The sequence below is a fragment of the Ammospiza caudacuta genome, chromosome 10 (genome assembly GCF_027887145.1).
Source record: "Ammospiza caudacuta isolate bAmmCau1 chromosome 10, bAmmCau1.pri, whole genome shotgun sequence".
Lineage (NCBI taxonomy): Eukaryota > Metazoa > Chordata > Aves > Passeriformes > Passerellidae > Ammospiza > Ammospiza caudacuta.
The window spans coordinates 13911314-13929715 of NC_080602.1; the positions used below are offsets into that span (position 1 = coordinate 13911314).

General features: G+C 40.7%; 1 protein-coding gene across 1 annotated transcript in view; it reads left to right on the forward strand.

Annotated features, from left to right (window-relative positions):
* The window catches only part of THSD4 (thrombospondin type 1 domain containing 4), a 230693-nt gene that overhangs the window by 49320 nt on the left and 162971 nt on the right, over positions 1–18402 (forward strand). Inside the window, exon 6 of the mRNA XM_058811504.1 lies at positions 11922–12024. Coding sequence (XP_058667487.1) covers positions 11922–12024 — 103 coding nt within the window. The remainder of the gene's footprint in view (positions 1–11921; positions 12025–18402) is intronic.

Here is an 18402-nt window from a genome sequence, read left to right on the forward strand (position 1 = left end):
GAAGCTCATCAATGAAAATTGGGACTTCTCAGTTGTAACCAGATGGTTGCATTCCTGATACATCTGTAGTTTTGTTTAACAGTGCATTGTAAATTTGAGTAGTGTCATTTATCAATATAGGCAAGTGTTGTGGGAGAGATTTGAAGTCATTCCAGCTTGTCTTTGTTTCTTCTTGTCAATTCATATTGACAAAAGTGTTTGTCTGAAATTCCGGTGTGGAATTTTTCAACACTCACATAATTTGAACAAGAAATGTGCTTTTTATTCATATGTCAGTTTAATTGTATCCAGGTTTTCAAAGCAGAGGAGGCTGCAAATGTCATGATTAATTTACAAAAAACTTGTTAATGCGGTTTTGATGAATATTTGTTAACTATTCCCATTAATTTCAGGTATAAAAACATGGTCTGTCAGATGTCAGTGTCTGCTTGGCACATGAAAGGTGTAGCTTTTTCATGGTATTTTTAAGAGATTAGTTCAGTTATTGTTGATATCAGTGCATAAGTTTAAGATGTTTTCAGGGCAGACAGCAGGAAAAGAACATACATTACATGAATACAGGAACTTGCAGGAAACTACCACCAGTACAGTCCCAGTCCTCTCTTGTACTGACCAAGGTGAGTAGAGGAAGAAGGAAGTGCAGGAGAAAATGCCAAAGTTAAGCTATGTGTACTGAAAAAACTGTCTGTTAGTGGTGCTGTCAAGTTTTTAGTTTTAGTTTTGTGGGTTTTGAGGAAAGAGGGGATGTTGGTTATTTCTTTATTTTGTTTTATTTTGGTATGGTTTTTTGTTTGGTTGGTGTTTGTTTTGGATTTTTTTTGGTATCTAATTTTAGATTTTTTAAGCAGGGTATGGAAAGAGAAACTTGCCAAAATTTGTGTAGAAAGTTAGGAAATACAAACATCAAATTATGTCTAGCAAGCATGTGTTGCGTTGCCTAACCACAGACTAGGGATGAAGTCCAAAGCTTCTCCCTCAGAAGTGCTCCAAAGGAAACCTGGCACTGCAAGCCCTGCAGTGCCTAGAGCAGGTAAACAAACCTTTGCATATGATACATTAAGAGCTAAGTGCTTACAGAACAATGCAAACCCCAGAAATAATTGAAACTGTGGTGAGATTAAAAAATAACAACAAAACCCAAACCAGTCTGGTGTGCTCTGTCTCATCTGCTTCATCAGTTGTGGTGTCTGTCCAGATGTAACACAGGCAGCACATTGCACATGTAGAGACATACACATGTAATTAGTGAAACAGAGCTTCTTTCTAGTGATAAGTTAGTAAGGCTGTTTATCTTCAAACTCTTGACTTACATTGGTGGAAAGACCAATCCTGTGTGGTTTATACCTGTCAAGCAGTGTTGGAGGCACTGGGTGGTCTGTGGGGGAAGAGGCCAGGGAAACATCCCCTGCCACATTCTGCAAACCAGCTTTGGCCTTTGGCTGCAGCATTCAGTAAGTTGCCAGCCAAGCCACATACTGCTTTTCCTGAACTTCTGTTTGTATCTTCATTTGTTAGAGACAGCAAGGAATGCTGGTGGTCTTGATGGCTTTTTTGAGACCTCAGTTTGGGTGACTTTCTGAGGACAGTTTTTTTGGATGATGTCATGTTTTAGTTTGAGCAGCAAAATGCCATTTAAAGGACAAAGTCAAACCTGCAGAAGTTTAGAGCTTTCAGAACTGGAGTTTTGTGAGCAATCCTCTGGTAACTCTTGTGTTAAGAAAACTATTTAATTACTTGATAATGTAAATTTTACCCCAAGGTCCCTGCATAGATCAAGTGCTTAGTTATGACTGATACAGTACTCAATGTTATTCTCTTTTTATTCAGCCTTTGGCTCCCTGCCTTAAAAATGCTCCTTGCAGAAGGTGAGAAAAAAGGTTTCTCTAAGGACTAGTTGTTGATACTATTACTGCAGTGTTTGCTTTAAAATTCACAAAGCTGCTGTGTGACAGCAAGACCTAAAATGTTGTAAGAAATGGAGCTGCCCTGTGGAAGAATGAGATTTAAGAGAAGTGTTCCATAATTAGTGCTGCTTGTCAAGTAGTTTGAATTGAATTTTTTCCCCATGTTCAGTATCATATTTATCACTTGGCAATAGTCAAAGCAGAATTTGCATTGCCAAAACTGTAATTATGATTTGGCAGCTCATTTGTAAAACAAGTCCAGAGGTTTTCAGTCAGACCCCAAACCAGAAAGTACATAGTTCACAAATTGAAAAGGATTGGATTAAGTAATTGCACCATAGGTGACTTTTTTCCCTTCAAAACTGGTAGAGTAGCTGTTCCAGAAACTGCAGACTGTCCTTCATGTTCCTTATTCTGTATGCCCATTTATACCTATCAGGTTTTACAGTGAATGGGACAGAGATTATGTAAATAACCCTTCCAGCTAAACATTCCCCAGAGTGAGTCCATTCTGCACACTGAATGAGTCAGAGGTCATATGGGGAACATGGTATGCAATCATGGAGTTGAGAGCAGGACCTCACAGGCAGGAGGAGCCAAGTGATACAGTAATTGCATGGACAGCCTCTTCCAATTTGAGATTAAACATTCTTTTAAGGCCCTGTAACTTACATTATAGTGTTTAAACAAACAAAAAAAAGCCTTCAAAAGCAGAATGCCATAATGAGATGCATCAGTCTTCACAGAACTCATGAGATCACTGCAGGTGAGGCACTGGCACAGGGAGTTTGCCCTCAGGGCAGTGAAATGCTTCCCTGGGCTGTGCTTGGCTCTTTCTGACCACAGGTGTTCCTGCCCTTTCTGCAGGGACAGCCTATCTCTGCTCCTTCCTCTTCCTGGAGCTGTCCCACTGTATTTTTTCCTCAGTCACACTTCTCACTTCCTTAGTACCTTGTCTCATATTTTTCATCTTTTCTCCCCATCTCTTCTGCCTCCAGTCTCTCCTCTTTCTACTCAGTTTCCCACTTCTTTGCAGTTTCTCCTAGTTTCACTTTCTTCTTCTCAGTACCTTCTTCAGCTGACTTGCTCATCTCTTGAATGTCAGTCCCCAGATTTATCTGTTTTTCCGAAGTATTCCATGCATTTTAGGTATAGGCTCAAGTGGTTATTAAAGACAGAAGAGAGATTTTTCATTTTCAGTCCTTGCCCTATTGCAGACCTGAGGAGCACTTTCCAATAACAGCTGGAAAGCTGCTCACCCTCTTTGAGCCTCAGGTATGGAGCAGACTTGTGAACAGATTGTTCCTCCAGGTTAGATGCAAAACTTTAACAAGTTTTGATTGGAAGTGTACAAAGAACATTATCAGCACTATACTTGAGTGGATTTCCATAGAAAAAGCAGAGGGTGTATTCTTGACAAAAAACCCATTTTCCTGGCTGACATAATTTCACTCATTAAAATAGAATGGGCAGTTACATTAGGAAAAAAAAAGTCAGAAATATGGCAGCATGGCAAAAAATAAGACACTTTTTCCTTTTGTTTTCCTTTGGGCTCATTCTGGGATGAAATGCTTCAGTCAAAAAAAGAAAGACTAAAACAGATAACAGGAGTGGAAAGTTTTAGTCTGAGGGGCTAAAGTTGGACAAACTCATCAGTAAATGGACAGTGCTACCAGCTGCAGCTATATTAAACCATTCTAAAATAAGACAAATGTATCTGCTAGTTGGTTTGAAGTGCTTTTTTTCTTTTTCTTTGAAGTATATGACCTAGGAGGAAAGAATATATCACAGAAACAGTTTAAATGTGTGTTCTATCAGAAACTCATTTTTGATGGAAACATGAACTCTAAAATCTGAATAATGCTGCAATTTCTGTTTCCAGACTGGGTTCCTGCAAGCTCAAAGTTGTTTTTAAGTTGCATTTACATTGCTCTAAAGGTGTTCACTTTTTGTGGAAAATAAATTGTTCCACATCCTAGATTTTATTTTTTTCTAACAAAAATGAACAAAACAAATTGTCCCAACAGACTTATTTCAAATTCCCCCTGGCTGTAGTAACAGCTGTACATTTGCCTGTATGTTTCTGTCTCATGTAGCACCACACTGACATTTCTGTTGCCTGGCTGTTACTTAGACTAGAGCTCATTCTCTAAAAATATTGTGATTACTGCTGCAGTATGAATTTTTAATTAAAAAGTAGATTATCGTTGTAATACCAATCAGAAACTTCCTTAACCTTTTAGTCCTCCTGCCGGAACCATTCAGGTGGTGCCTCCTCCCACACAATGAGCAGTCATCTAAGTGGAATGCATGAAATTGAGTTTCCATTGAAGTTGATTGGGCTTTCATAGAGAAAACTGCTGGAGGATTACTCCTGCCCGCTGCTGAAGCTGGTAGAATGAGAGTCACATAAAAACTGCTCCCCAGAAAGAGCAGGCAGCTCCAAGAACAATACTTTATAAAAATGTAATAAAATACTGCTGGAAACCCTAGAGTAGATGTCATAGCACAGTGGCATAATTTCCTACAAACCATGAGGACTAGATACATCAACTTTGCTTAAAGTCTGTAAATTTTACTAAAGATGCATCAGGCATGAGTTTGTCTCAGGGTCTTTGATAGCTGATATTGGTGGTGCCTTGCAGAGAGGATTTTGGAGTGGCTGATATTTCTGGTATAAAGAAGGCTATTGCTAGTATATGAAAGCAACTATTCTCAGTACATATACCTCCCATGTTCTGAGAAGGACAATAAAACATGTTCCGTTTTGCAGGTGTATTTGAATAATGTAGACAGATGAGACAATACAAGATGATGAAGCTGAAAGCTTCCATGTTAAGGCATTTTTCATTTGAACAAGACTGTGTGAAATGGAAGTAGCTTTCCATTGATTTCCCATTAAATGAGGCAATAGCTTGCAGTTTAGGCACCCTGAGCACTGTGTAGTGTTTCTATAAACAGGTATTTGATTGGAGGGATTCTTGTATATGTGGGATTTTTTTTTTTTATGCAACATATTTATATAGAAAGGTGACAGCCCTGCTGAGAGTGGGAACAGCAGCTGTACAAAGCAGTTATGATTTCTGCTGCAAATGGCAAGCTTTTGATGCTTGCTTGGGAGCATGGAAGGAATATTCTGTGTAAACTCCAATCTCCATACTGAAGTAGCTCTTTGCTCAGCAGCCTGGGTGCTAAAAGAAATTTGGGACTGTAAAGTAGTAACTATATTTAAAAAAACTCCAACTTTAAAAAGACCAGTCATCTGGTCTTTTGCTGGATCAAAAAAGACTAGCAACAGTCTTCAGTGTGCAGGTGTGAGTTGACATAGGCCTGACTTTCAGGATGTACTTGTGTATTGCTTTACAGCAGATAATGCTCTGTTCCAGCATGGTCTGTTTCCAGCATTTGCCTTCCATTTTCTAACTGCTCAACTTCCATCTCATAGAAACCATTTATTGTTTCTCAGAATTTTTTGGTTGGTTGGTTGCTTAGTTTTTTTTGGAATAGTATTTGTAAAATTTCAGCATTAAACAAGGCTGGAGTATTTTCTTGACACATTTTTGGTATTGCTGAGGAAATGTACTGTTAATTTTCCTATTATAGCTCCTTGATTAGCCCCTCCTAAGGTAGTAGTTCCAAACATTTCCAGTTGTGCACATTAGGTCATTGGAGATGCTTTGTGTGGGATGGATGAGTGACTAAGATTTTATTTAAAACCAAAGCTGGACTTGAATCTTTTACAAGTTGCTGTAAATCTGAAATAAGTTATTTCAGTTTAATCAGAAGGATCTGTCAGTGAGAATTTAAAAAGAAAAAAGCCACAAACCTGTGAAGTTAAGCAGAAATGCTTCTTTTTCCATCTGTTTGGTTGAGCTTTCTTCCTCATTATTAGACAGACTGCATTTTCAGATGTAAAGTGCTACAGAATGGAAAAAATATAAAGCAGTAATAGATGCACTTGCCACATTATGCATTAATGCCTTATGTGTCGTATAGATTGCAGCTAATAAAGATCAGGTTTGGAGAGCACTTCAAAGACTTTTCTTGTTAAATTCAGAGGGCCTTCTTGTTGCAGAGCTGAAATATTAATGGAACAAAGCATTCTGAAATTGCAGGCTGAGAGGGCAGCAGCTCCCTGGCCCATGGCAGTGGCAGGCACAGGTGGCTGGGGCAGGCAGGCTCCCCATGGCTCTGCCAGGGCCCATCTTCCTTGATCCAGACACCAGCTCTGTGCTCCCTGCATGGGATCTGGGTAGAAGTACATTGATTTTGTGTTGTGCACACACCTAACTGAGGTCTTTACCAGCCCTTGAAAGGAGTGAGGGGGAACAGGAAGGCTGCAATGCCCTGTGGCTGCCATGGGTTCTGCACGGAGAGTGCAGCACACTGGAGTTTACAGGGACTGTCATTACTCTGCTTGTCTGCACTGCAGCAGACACCGAGGTGTAAATTCATGGCTTGAGGCAGTGCAGAGTCTGCCAGTACAGGTGCTCCTTCCTCATAAACTTGTGCAGATACCACTGCATTCCCAGATGGAAACTCTCATTGCATGTCAGGCCAGACATTTTCAGAGCGCTGTCTGTGGCTGTGCACTGTAACCAGAGCTGGCTAGCACTGTTTTTACTGTAGAGCTGTTCTTCACATGCATTTTAAAGTTTCTTGCACATTTTGGTTTTTCAGGAGCATCAGTTCCCTTTGAATTGTGTCTGGTATTTTGTGCCACAGATATCTAGACACATTTAATATGCCTTATATACATTTTTTTTCTTGGTTGGCAGGCAGTTGTCTTTATGTTCTCTTAACATTTTATAAAATTAGAACTTTTGTGGAAATAAGTGTCTCCAGGATTTTAAATAGATCCTTTTTCTCTTTCAGTGTGTGTTCAGCTGAACAAAACTAGGTTGCCTTGATTTGAGGTACTACCTATGTGGGAAGCACAACCCTTGGCTATCAAAGAGAAACAGCTTAGCTGGAAAATTAACATTTGAAGGACCATGCACTCCACTTTCTTACATGGACTTGGAAGTCCTGTAGGTTTCAGGAGAAACACCAGCAGTTCAGAGCAGAAGTTCAAAGTTCACTGCAGATGTGAGTTTGTTGTGTAAAGAATTGGAGTTTATAGACCATGCATATTGAAGGACACAGTACATTTAAGAGTAAACTCTGCAAAGGAAAGAACAATTTTCAGATTACTGTTTCAGAAACAAGTATTTAAATTATTTTTCTTTGGAGGTGTGTTTTTCCTTTGGGATTCCAAAGGATGAATGTGATTCTATAGAACCACTACAGAAATGAAAACAAGAGTACAACTAGATTGTTTGGACTCAATTGAACATGTAGTCTTGCACACAGAGAAAATATTAATTATGAATTATGTCTGAACCTGGAGGATCAGGAAGGGATATGGGGCCTTGGAAAAAGCATTTGCCAGTTACTGTAGGTCATAAGAATGAAGCATTGCCAAAAATCTTAGTCAATGTTTTAATTGCCTGTAGAGGTGGTTTCAGGACCAAATCAGCCCTTTACACATTTCCAGAAGTGTTATCTCAGCACAGCTTTGACACAGCTTTGCTGATGGCAGATGCGAGCCCACAGCTGGCAGACTGATAATTTTCTGGTGTTTTGCCAGCACTTCTTTAATTAAACCAAGTGTCAAGGATTTGTTCAAAAGTGTGCTTTTCAAATGTTAACCAAAAGCTAGACAGCTAGCAGGGTGGTTTCTTTGTTTTAACTGTACTAGCAGGTCATTTTAAGAAAGCTCTAATGGTACATGACAAAGAGAATACTGTGTGTTGCTGTCCCTCAGACTTCCATACCTGCATATTTCAGAAGAAACTGAGGCATAAATAAAGCCACTGTTTCCAAAGTACAAAGTTTCTATTGACAGCAGGTGCAGTGCATTTCAAGTTTGGTCTGAGGTCCAGCAAGACAAAGGGACACTTCTAAAACTGACCCTTGAGTGCTGCTGCCTGGTCAGGGCAGTGCTCTGCTGCTGGGGACTTCCTCACGCTCTGAAGGCACAGCAAGAAAAGCTGAGGTGTCCTCCTAGAAACAGCTGAGTGCAAATGCAGCAGGAGCAGCTCTGAGACACCTTTCCCTGTGTGAAAATACCAATATCCAGCACTTTGAAGCACTTTGCTGAGTGCAGCCCCACCTGCTAAATTTATGTCATTGTGTTGTCCAAGCAGCATAGTTTTTAGGTAGGAGAAAGATCATCTAAAAACATACAAAATTATGCATTCTAAATGCTGTATCTAATTTTATAGTGCACAGCTGAAAAAAAGCCTCTCCCAGCAGAGAGTATGTATTTCTAGATAATTTATATCTGCCTCTACATAAAGGAATCTTACGTTCATCTTAGTAGATGCAAAGTATATTTTTTGCTGCTTTGGCCTCCCTAGATCTGGTTTTAAAAGGACTCCCTTAATAACTCCCTCAGTAATCACAGGACAAAGTTTTTGAGGGGAAAAAAATGAAATTCCAGATCTGTCACTAACAAAGCCCTGTATCAAAATCAACATTTTGTTCACCAAAACACTGTTTTCAAGTCTCCACCAGGCATCACGATTTTAATGCCTTGATGTTAGTGAGGGGAAACCGAGGGAGAATCACACAGTAAGTTAAATATTACAGCAAAGTTCATTCCAAAAGTCTCTAGGAAATTTTGGAAAGAGATCTGGGCTGTTTAAATCCTAGCAGTCTGGCTTAGCCAAAGAACATTCTTCACCTGCAGCCATGCCAACATGCCTGCTGCTTCCAGCACACTGCCCTTGGCTGGCAGAGCTGTGGGGTGGTGCTGCAGCCCCAGGGCTGTGTCCTGGCTGCCCCAGTTCTCCTGTGGGAGCTGGGGAGCACCTGCAGCCCCAGGGCTGTGTCCTGGCTGCCCCAGTTCTCCTGTGGGAGCTGAGGGTGGTGCTGCAGCCCCAGGGCTGTGTCCTGGCTGCCCCAGTTCTCCTGTGGGAGCTGGGGAGCACCTGCAGCCTCAGGGCTGTGTCCTGGCTGCCCCAGTTCTCCTGTGGGAGCTGGGAAGCCCATGGTGAACCCTGCAAGGGACAACTGTTAGACACTGGAAATAGGAGCTGCCTTTGGGCTTGCCATCTTCTCATCACAGATGCTTGTTGCTGTATTTTAGGAGTTTTAGTCTAGATATGACAGAAATAGTAATTAAATTGAAGTGTAAAAATAGCTTGTGCTCTCAGGGAATAAATAAAACATGAGGATCTACGGGAGCCCCTAAACTGAAGCTTCGCTTTTCATTGTACAGGATAATACTTTTATTTTAGTGGTTTTCTGGCTACAAAAGTGCTAAAAAGCCAGAGAGGCCAAGAGACAGTGCCTGGCACTCTAAGGTCTTCTGAGAAAGGCTGAAGGATTTAATTTTCAGGGAGGTTGAGCTGTAGGCAGCATAAAACTGTCATTGCATTCAGCTGTGCATTAACAATTTAGGTGGAGCTAGTAAATGGTGCATAGATGTTAACTAGGATAGACATACAGTATAATATAACTCTCAAGCCTTGGTGATTCATGGACTGTAGTAATTTTGCCTACTTGTACTTCATAGCTAAAGAATATTTTAGAAGACATTAAAGATATAAATGAATATAATCTCTATCAAGGACAAAACGAAGTGTTTTGCAGATCAGATTGCTCAGATTTTTCCTCAAAATTTTATATTGCAATTAAACCTTGATGAATGAAATGAAGGAAGGACAACTGAGTTGAGGCTTCTAAAGTAGCAGAGATGTTCTGAGTTAGCCTGTTCTTCTGATTTTTGCTTGATCCACACAGAGTTCAGTGTATTTGTCTGTCTTTGGCCCTCCTTTAAAGCATTGAGGTCTCTGTCTTGTGGGCAATAAGTTTAAAAACAGAAATTGTAGCTACATGAAAAGGATCTTAAAAGGGATGGTGTCACTATTTGTTGGCAACAGCAATGAATATTTTGATATTTTTACTCATACATTGCCTGCAGTTGGTATGAGCAGGGTGTACAGGAAATGGTTTATGAGCCAGAAATACTGGTACTCGAGAGCATGAGCTCAAGGGTCAGAAAAGGAAAAACAAGAAGCAACTAAACTTCACAATAGGCTGGTATAAAACGTGTGCCAAAAAAAAGGGAAAAGCATTCCAGAAAGAAACCCTTGAGGCTGTGTTCTTGGCTGGTACAAACTGATGTTTGTTCTGCTGTAATTTAGTGTAGTGACCTTAATGTATGCCGGCTCAGGTTCTGTCCCTTCACCTTTAGGATATGTGCAATAATTGGTTTCCTGAAAAATACATTTCCTTGCCTGGGATGGTGGTTGTGCTGAATAAGTGTTCTGCATTGCTGTGCCACACACAGAAGGAACTGTGCTTCAGCTGTGGGAATATAGCTTTGCTTTCTGCATTTGGCACTAGAAAGGCTTTTAGTCCCACCCTTTCAATGTGGTGGTTCGTAGTCCTGTTTTCAGGGAAGGCTTTTTGTTTTTTTGTTTTTGGGTTTTTTTGGGTTTTGTGGGGTTTCAATTTTTATTAGAGGGTTTGTTGAAAAAAGCAGTATTTGCCTGTACTTGGAGATCTCAGAAGGGTGGGCGAAGAGGCACAGATGGCTGCTTGGTCAGAAACTGTGTTTATTCTAGAAGATTTGTTAGCATGATTTTAGTAGAAGATAAAGTAGTCCATGAACCTTCCCCTGGGCATGTCTTTGGTACAGTTTATAGCCCACTCAAAAACTCTTGACTGTGACATCTCTTTGATCCATTTACAAGCATCTTGTGAGGGAGATGGTGGATACAAAGCAAGAACTCCTCTGGGACCTCTGATGTGCCTGGCTTCCCCAGCAGACAACCAGTCTTTCCTACTATACAGGCATAAGAGAACTCTCTGCAGTTGCAACAACAGTTGTTCTTAGTGATTCTCTTCTGTTCCCTTTGAAAACACAGTTATTTAGCCATGCTGTTTTCATATAATGTTATCTCCAGCTTTCCATTGATATGTCATCTAGAAAAAATATTCTGCTGTTCTAGTTAAGTACTTAAAGTGAATTCTACTGGTTTTGAATAGTATTTTTAGTAGTAATTTTTATTATCTAAAGGCTATGCAAAAATTTGCATCTGTGCCCAAATCTTGCCTATTTTGTCCAGGCATAGAAATTGTTCTAATTAACTCCTTGCATTTGGTAGAAGCCTTTCTCCCCTTTGTATGTGCCCACACACAGAGTAAACTTCTGCTGTAACTGCAGTGAGGATTTAGGCAGAACAAAGTCATTAAGTATTTAACTTGTATTTGCTTTTGAAATCAACTTCACACGCAAGCAAGGCTGCTCTGCCAAAGGTGTGCATTGCAGGTGACCCAAGGGAGGATGCCACTTCCCCCTGTAACACCTGCCCTGCCTCAATACATGTGTGTGCACATGTGCTTGTATAAAAGCAGTTCTTTGTTTGCAAAACTCCTGTACCAAATCCTGAGTTGCAGGAGCTCGGGATCTGAAGGCATGCCTTGAAATGCAAAGTCATGCAGTGACTGTAATAAGCAGCCTGTAGAAATACAAAAGGTAAAGTGGAAATATGGTATGGAAGCATAGGATGAGAATAAGCTGCTGTGGTGAACTTTTAATAAGTTATGGAAGCATGCACATTGAGTGTTTCAACTCTGTTGAATCTGAGCCCAAAACATTAATAATGAAATGTGTGAAGCTGTTGTGAAAAGGAAGTAATTCTAATCTAATATTGAATTTTTCTTGAAGTGTTGTGCTGTTGCTGAGGAAAATGACAGCTCAATAGAAGCTTTAATTTGTTTTTTTAAATAGAACTGTTGCTCCATTAACTTCTCAAATGAATTTTCTTCAACAGGCACTTTTGATACTGTTACTTAACAGCACAGCTTGTTACCTGTTTTTAAGAGGTCTCCTGATGTTTATATTATTCATCTGGATTAGAATTTTGCAATGCCTTCACTAACCTTCTAAAGTTCATTAATAGGAAGGCAAAAATAACTTTGCTGTTGATTATAATGCTACTTTTTTTTTTTTAATCTAAACAGATGTGTCCTGAAAGCAGCAGGAATATTAGAGAGGTACAGTGTGCATCATACAATAACAAGCCATTTATGGGTCGATTTTATGAATGGGAACCTTTTGCAGAAGGTAAGGGAAAACAACTTGGTTTTGCATTATTATACAGATTGTGTTTTGGAAAGGCAGATGTGATTTTTACTTAGTGAGAGCCATCAGGCAGCTTTGATCCACAGCTGATGTTGCCTATTTTTACAGCTGGACATGAGTCAGTGCAGATGAAGGTAGGTTTATATCTGACACCCAGGTAGATCTGATAATGATTGTTTCTAATGTCTTAGTGCTGCTCTTATCTACTGTGGGCAAAGTGAGGAGTGGCAGAGCTGCACCTCTTTATCTCCAATTATGAGCATTCAGTGTATGCTGTTTCTAGTTAAAGCCATGTTTGGCTTTGTGAAAAGGAAGTTTCAGAGCTGTCCAACTCTGGCACTCTGTACCGTGCATTCAGGCAGAGCAGGGAGCCAGGTGCCCCATCAAGCCCACGGCTGAAGGCACATTCTGCAGGCAGCACTGCTTCTAAAGGTGGCCCTGAAGAGTTATGATGTATTAGCTTTGATGCAGCCCTTTTCAAACCCCAGCTGAGAGGACCCAGCCAGTGCTGAGGCAGCTCAGCCCACCTCCCTCTCCTTGCTTCCTACACAGCAGCTTTGACTCACTCCATCTTTTGCCAAGAAGGATGAATCAGGGGATCTAGAACATGCCATGATAATTTCTTTTTCCCTCTCCTGCATAGCACAGCTTGCTTCTAATGTTTATACTGGATCAAGAAGGGCAGTTAAACTGTAATTCACAGCACTGTCTTGCTGGTGAGTTAAGTGTGATTATTGTTGTTTTTAAAAAATACACATATTTTTATTTCTCCCTTGTTCAGATTGGTGCAGCTGCATTTCTAACCCATTTTATCTGCTGCTGCTCCAACAGAAACTTTTGTCTTTATTAAAAAAGTCATATTAGAAGGACTATAAACCCTATGAATGTAGAGTATTTAATGAAAGAACCTAGTTTGTGCGTGAGAATCAATAGCACATGATGACTTTAAGGGCAGGATTTGAGAAGAAGGATCCAGTTGTGGCAGAGGGAAAACACCACAGTGATGTAATCATAACACCTGTAAGGAAGTTTAAAGAAATAATTAATGTTTTAATCATACTGATAATTGAACTCTTTTAATATGAAATATTAAGTTCAGTTAACTTTCATTTTCAGTTGTGATGAAAAATTCATAACCTTTTGATGGCTGGATAAAACAATCTATTGAAAAGAGAGAACCTGTTGGTGGACTGAAAAGGGTAACAGTGGGGATGTAGCCACAGGAGTCACTCTTAGTGAAAAATGGCTGCATTTGTTGAAAGGAGGGGGGACAGCTGCAGACTTTTTTGTCAGAAATAGTAAGGTTAAATATGGAATAAAGTCCTCTTAGGAGAACCTGTGCCTGATATTTTGTCTTCAGGAGGATACCTGGATAGTCTCGTAAATCTAGAATTCATCATCAAATACAGTATTTCCAAATCAACAACTGCAAAAAATCCCAGTTAGCTGCAGACCCTCTTGCTTTGACTTCTGTTTGAAAATGTCAGCCAGGTATGTGTAATAAACAGCCTTTTAAGCAGCAGTCCCAGCCAGCCTGGGTTTCTGTTCCAGCTGGTAGAGTTACCCCTGTGCAGGCACAGGCACTGTGAGCTCTGCTCTCTGCAGGGACTTTGGGCTTTACTGGCCTGGTTGCTCTGCGGAATGGTAGGGGCTGCCCCCCAAGTGTGTAAAACTTGAAAGAGCTAAAAATGTGTTTTTTGGGGGCTTGGCTTTTTTCTTCCTAAGTCAAGGAAATTACAAGGAGAAAAATACTGCATTTGAGCAATTCCGTTTTCTTTGAGAAAAATAGAGTTCTGCAAATCAGAGCTTGGTCCACTGAAAGTCAGACATGATCCTAACAGTTATTGAGGCTTTTCCTTCAAAGTAATGCAAACGTTAAGTTTAAATGGAAATAATTATGTTAATTTTTTTGTTTGTTTTGTTATTTTACAATGAATTTTTAATGGAAAGTTTTCTAAAATGCATGCTTGACCAAGCATAGCCTCCAAATGATGTTTTGGTTTGATTTTTGTTGTAAATAAATCAGCTCTAGTTTCAGAGCTCCCCTTTCAGGTGACTGCAGGCCGTTTACTGCCCAGGAATGCTGGCTGTTCCCGGTGTGTGTGATTTTACATGTGCAGCTGTGGTTTGTGTTGGGGCTGGCTGCATGTTGGCTCTGGAGGCAATAGCAGGAGCGGGGACGTGGCTCGGGGATCTTCCCAGCGCTGTCTGTACACTTGATTCAGTTCCACTCGGTAGAGTCAAGATGTCTTTGGCTCCAAGTGCTGCATGAAGCCAGCCGAGTTTCTAGGAGCAGAGCCGCGCTCAGATCTCGGGAGCAGCTGAAGGGCTGCTGCTGGCAGCCAGGCCTGGAGGCCGGAGGGCTGCGCGGAGCGGGAACGGAGCGGCCCCGTCCCGTCCCCTCAGCGGCTCCGTCCCTTCCCGGAGCGGCCCCGTCCCCGCTGGGTGCTCTGGGTGCTGCGCCTTCGCCTGCTCCGGGCACAGCGGGCTCTGGCAGGCAGCAGGAGCTCTGCAAGGCCTGGGAGCCTTTCTTCCATTCCTTCCTTCTGACTGCCAGGCCTGGCTTGCTGCTGTGCCCTCCCTGTTGTGCTTGGTGCTGAGAGAGACGGGGATTTTTACAGAGCCTGGAACACCGCGTTGCTCCTGGAAGCAGAGTCGGAGTCAGGCTGAGTTTCAGCTGGAATGAAAATTCCTGTAGCTGAACGCAGGGTGTGTCAAATGGCACTGATGTCACTGCTGCATTTTCTGTGGGGGGAAAAATGTGTCCCCAGTGTCCCCCAGTGTTGTTGTTGCCAGACCTGACTACTGATGGGCACCACAAAGAGTGACTGAAAATCAGCTGGAGCAAAAGAGGCTTACAGGGCCAGCAATCAGCACCCAGCCTTGTGACAGGCCAGGAGGCAGTTTCAGCTGGCTTCTCTTTACTTGAAATGTATCAGAATCCAAGCACTGAATGAATGGAAGGATATTTTGTCAGTGTGGTTTTTTATGCTGAACTTCAATGGGACTCTTTTCTCTAAAATGACACTCAGGTCAATACTCCATCCCTGAAGCCTGTGCTGTGCTCAGAGGAGTACTCACTGTACAGGTAAATCTGTACATGCTGTTAAATCATTTATCAGTTCACTTTTGTCCTAAAGTACCTTCTAGTAACCTGACTTCTAGCTAGAGACGTCTGCCTGCTACAGCTGGGATAAATATAAGCTCTGAAGAAAATGAAATTTATAGCTTCCACCAGTGTCTAGTAAATTCTGCAACTTCAATACTTTGTGTCAGACAAGAGGTATTTAAGATTTAGTATGAATCAGTTTGGGTATTAAGATGGAGACTGAAGAGTGATGCAAAGCTGCTGCATTTATTGATTTGTGGTTTTTGCTTGCTGGATTTTTAACAACAGTTGTCACTTGTTTTGAATGACAGCTTCTAACAGATCAAAATGTAGTGGCCCAACTCAAGATGTTAAAGTTGCTAAGAAACTTCTCGAGTCTGCTGGCAATTGATGACACTGAAGACACTGAATGAGGTCTGATTAATATGATTTAAGTAATTATAAAATGGAAGAAAAACCTAAGATCTCTTAAAAATCCTGGTCCAGTGCTGTGAGGTGCATGTAGCATCAAGCACTTGGAGTAGCCAGGAGTCAGAGAGGAGGTTTGGGGAGTGCAGTTACCAGGGCAATGTAGAAGCTGCTGGTGGATGGATCCTGGACCATCAGCTCTAGGCACAGAGCTGCTGTGCTGATGTTTCAGGCTTGGGAGGTTGTGGCTCAGTTGCCTGGGCTTTGTGCAGACCATAAGGGTATAAGGGCTTGAGAGGAGAGTATTTATTAATTTCTAAAGTCTTGTCAATAAGATGTTTGTGGAGTATTTTCCATTCAGCGGTGGAACAGCAGAAAGCTGTTCCAAGGCCAAGCCTGAATATATTATGCTTGTATTTGGTGGTTTAGTGTGGGGGTTTTTTTTTCTCCTCTTAGAATTGTAAGATATGTTTATAAACAAATTATAGATAGATATTGTTTATATGCACATTATTAGAGCAAGGATTCATTCAGTGTCCGTTGCTGGCATTCATTACATCTTGGTACCAAACCATTCTAGAAACACTGTGTAGGTTGATATATATGGAGAAATCTAACATTTGTGTCATCTGTTTATGCTAACTGGAAGTGGAACTTCAGTTTAGAGTACTCAGAGAATTGATTTTTGTGTATGGTCAGGAAGGTGGGGCCTGGTGTGTGTTTCCTGAGTGCCTGTGATCCTTGGCAGTGCAGTCCTTGAGACCCAAAGATATCTGAGTCCCAGTTTGTGAATGCTTGGCCTTCCCTGATTTGTGACTGCCAGCTCCTTGGGGCTCAGGAGAGGCTGTGCTGAGCTGCATTCTCCCAGCTTGTGTGCAATTCTTGGACAGCCTAATGTTTTCACCCAGAGGACAAGAAGTCATCTTACTGTTTTATTTATACTTTCTGAAGTAACTTACTTCTAGTTAGTGAGCATACAGATACACATATATCTTGCAACTATATATGTGTATATGCATATATACTGGGAATCTATACACAGTATCTCTAGAAATAATCCAGCTGTGCTGAGGTTCACCCAGCTGCAAGTTATTATATTCAATGAGGCAGCTGCTTGAAGTCTTCATTTCTCATTGCAGCAGACCACACTTCTCTGCTTCTCTTTTGCCTCCACCTGTTAGAAATTTCTGATTGCTTCTATTCCAGTCTGTGGCTAGTTGTTCTTTACAGTGCATGTCCTTTAATTGCATGCACTTTATTTCCTAAAACAATTTGATTTTGCTTCTCTTGTTTTATGTGAAATGCTGTAGGCAGACAGATTCATCAATGAGGCATCAGACAGTTTTGGGAGACTTGAAATGTAATAAGTAGATAGTGTTTATTTCTAATGATTAGTTACAACTTAAATAGTGCCTGCTTCCATAATGATAGATACAAGACATCCTGAAGCACATACCTGTAATTACTGACAAGAGCTTAGGCACTATAGGCATAAAATCCCTCTTGAATTCTGATGGAATATGATCTCTGATTTCCTTCAGACTCAGTGGAAATCCTTTGTGAGGCAGTGAAATATCCTTTTTCCACACATTACTGAACATCCTATTTCACTTTTAACTGAAATGTTTTTGAAATATTGCTCACTTATGAGACTAGAATTCATTCAAATGCAGAACAAGAAGTTCACTTATACTATGTCCCTGTTTTCCCCTTTATTTATTGCTGGTTTGTGAATGGATCACAAGAGAAAGCACATGGAAGTTTGCATTTTTATAAGTATGGTTGTGGTAAAGTAGCTGAGGCATTTCTTTGACTTCATCTATAAATCTGCTTCCTGAACATCTGTTGTGTTGAGCTTGACCTGGAAATTGTAAATATCCTGTGTATTACTGAAATATGTAACTACTTCTATAGAAGCCTTTAATAAAAAAAAATTGCTGAGATATTTATGTATATGGAAACCTAGTGCTTCCACATGGCAACTTACCTTTTATAGTTATTCTTTCTGTATCATTTTATTAATATGCATATTTTGACTTGCATTTGTAAGAAGCTTAGTGATAGTAGAGCCTGGCGTTTACCTTTGATTCTGGGGTTTGTTACAATAATTAATAATGCATATGTATTTTTTAGGTGTACTGTTTTAAGCAGGGCCCACCATACTCTGGTGACTGAAATGAACCATTTCCCTGTAGTAAATCACATCCAACACATGTAATGTTTTAATTCATTGTGCATACTTTAATTTCCTCACTTCTCTACTTGCTATTTGGAGGGGAAAGTGGGTTAAAGAGTGGTGAGAGCAAGACATGAGTGTTTATAGATGGACACCTGGATGAGCCTCAAGAATGGGAAATGGTTGTTAGTGCCTTTAGGAAAATGGGAAATTTCATCCATCAAATGTTGTCATTCAGCTGTAAATTCAAAACACTTTGAAGTGCAATGGAAGATAAACTGCCTAAACAGAATGTATTTGCAAGACAGGAAAGTGAGAGAAAGCAGACAGGTCATATCTGTCCTATTCTTACAGGCCTTAGATAAATGTAGCCTGTAGGGAGACACTGCCCTCTGTGTCCAGGTGACAAATATTTACTGGTGTATTTTAGAGTATCTGACCTGTCCAGTTGCATTAATTGTGAGTTGGGGAAATGTCCCAGGAAGAATGAAGCTCTCATTTCAAAGCACACTTTTTAGTTCTTTTGGTTGGAGCAGAAAGTTAAGGACAGATGTGGCTTTCAGGCTCAGATGTAGCAACAAAATTGTATCCAGATTGTGTGGTACTGAAGATTCCTAGGCTAGAACAGAATGCAGAAGGAAGATTTGTTATTTGCAAAGCATGTGTA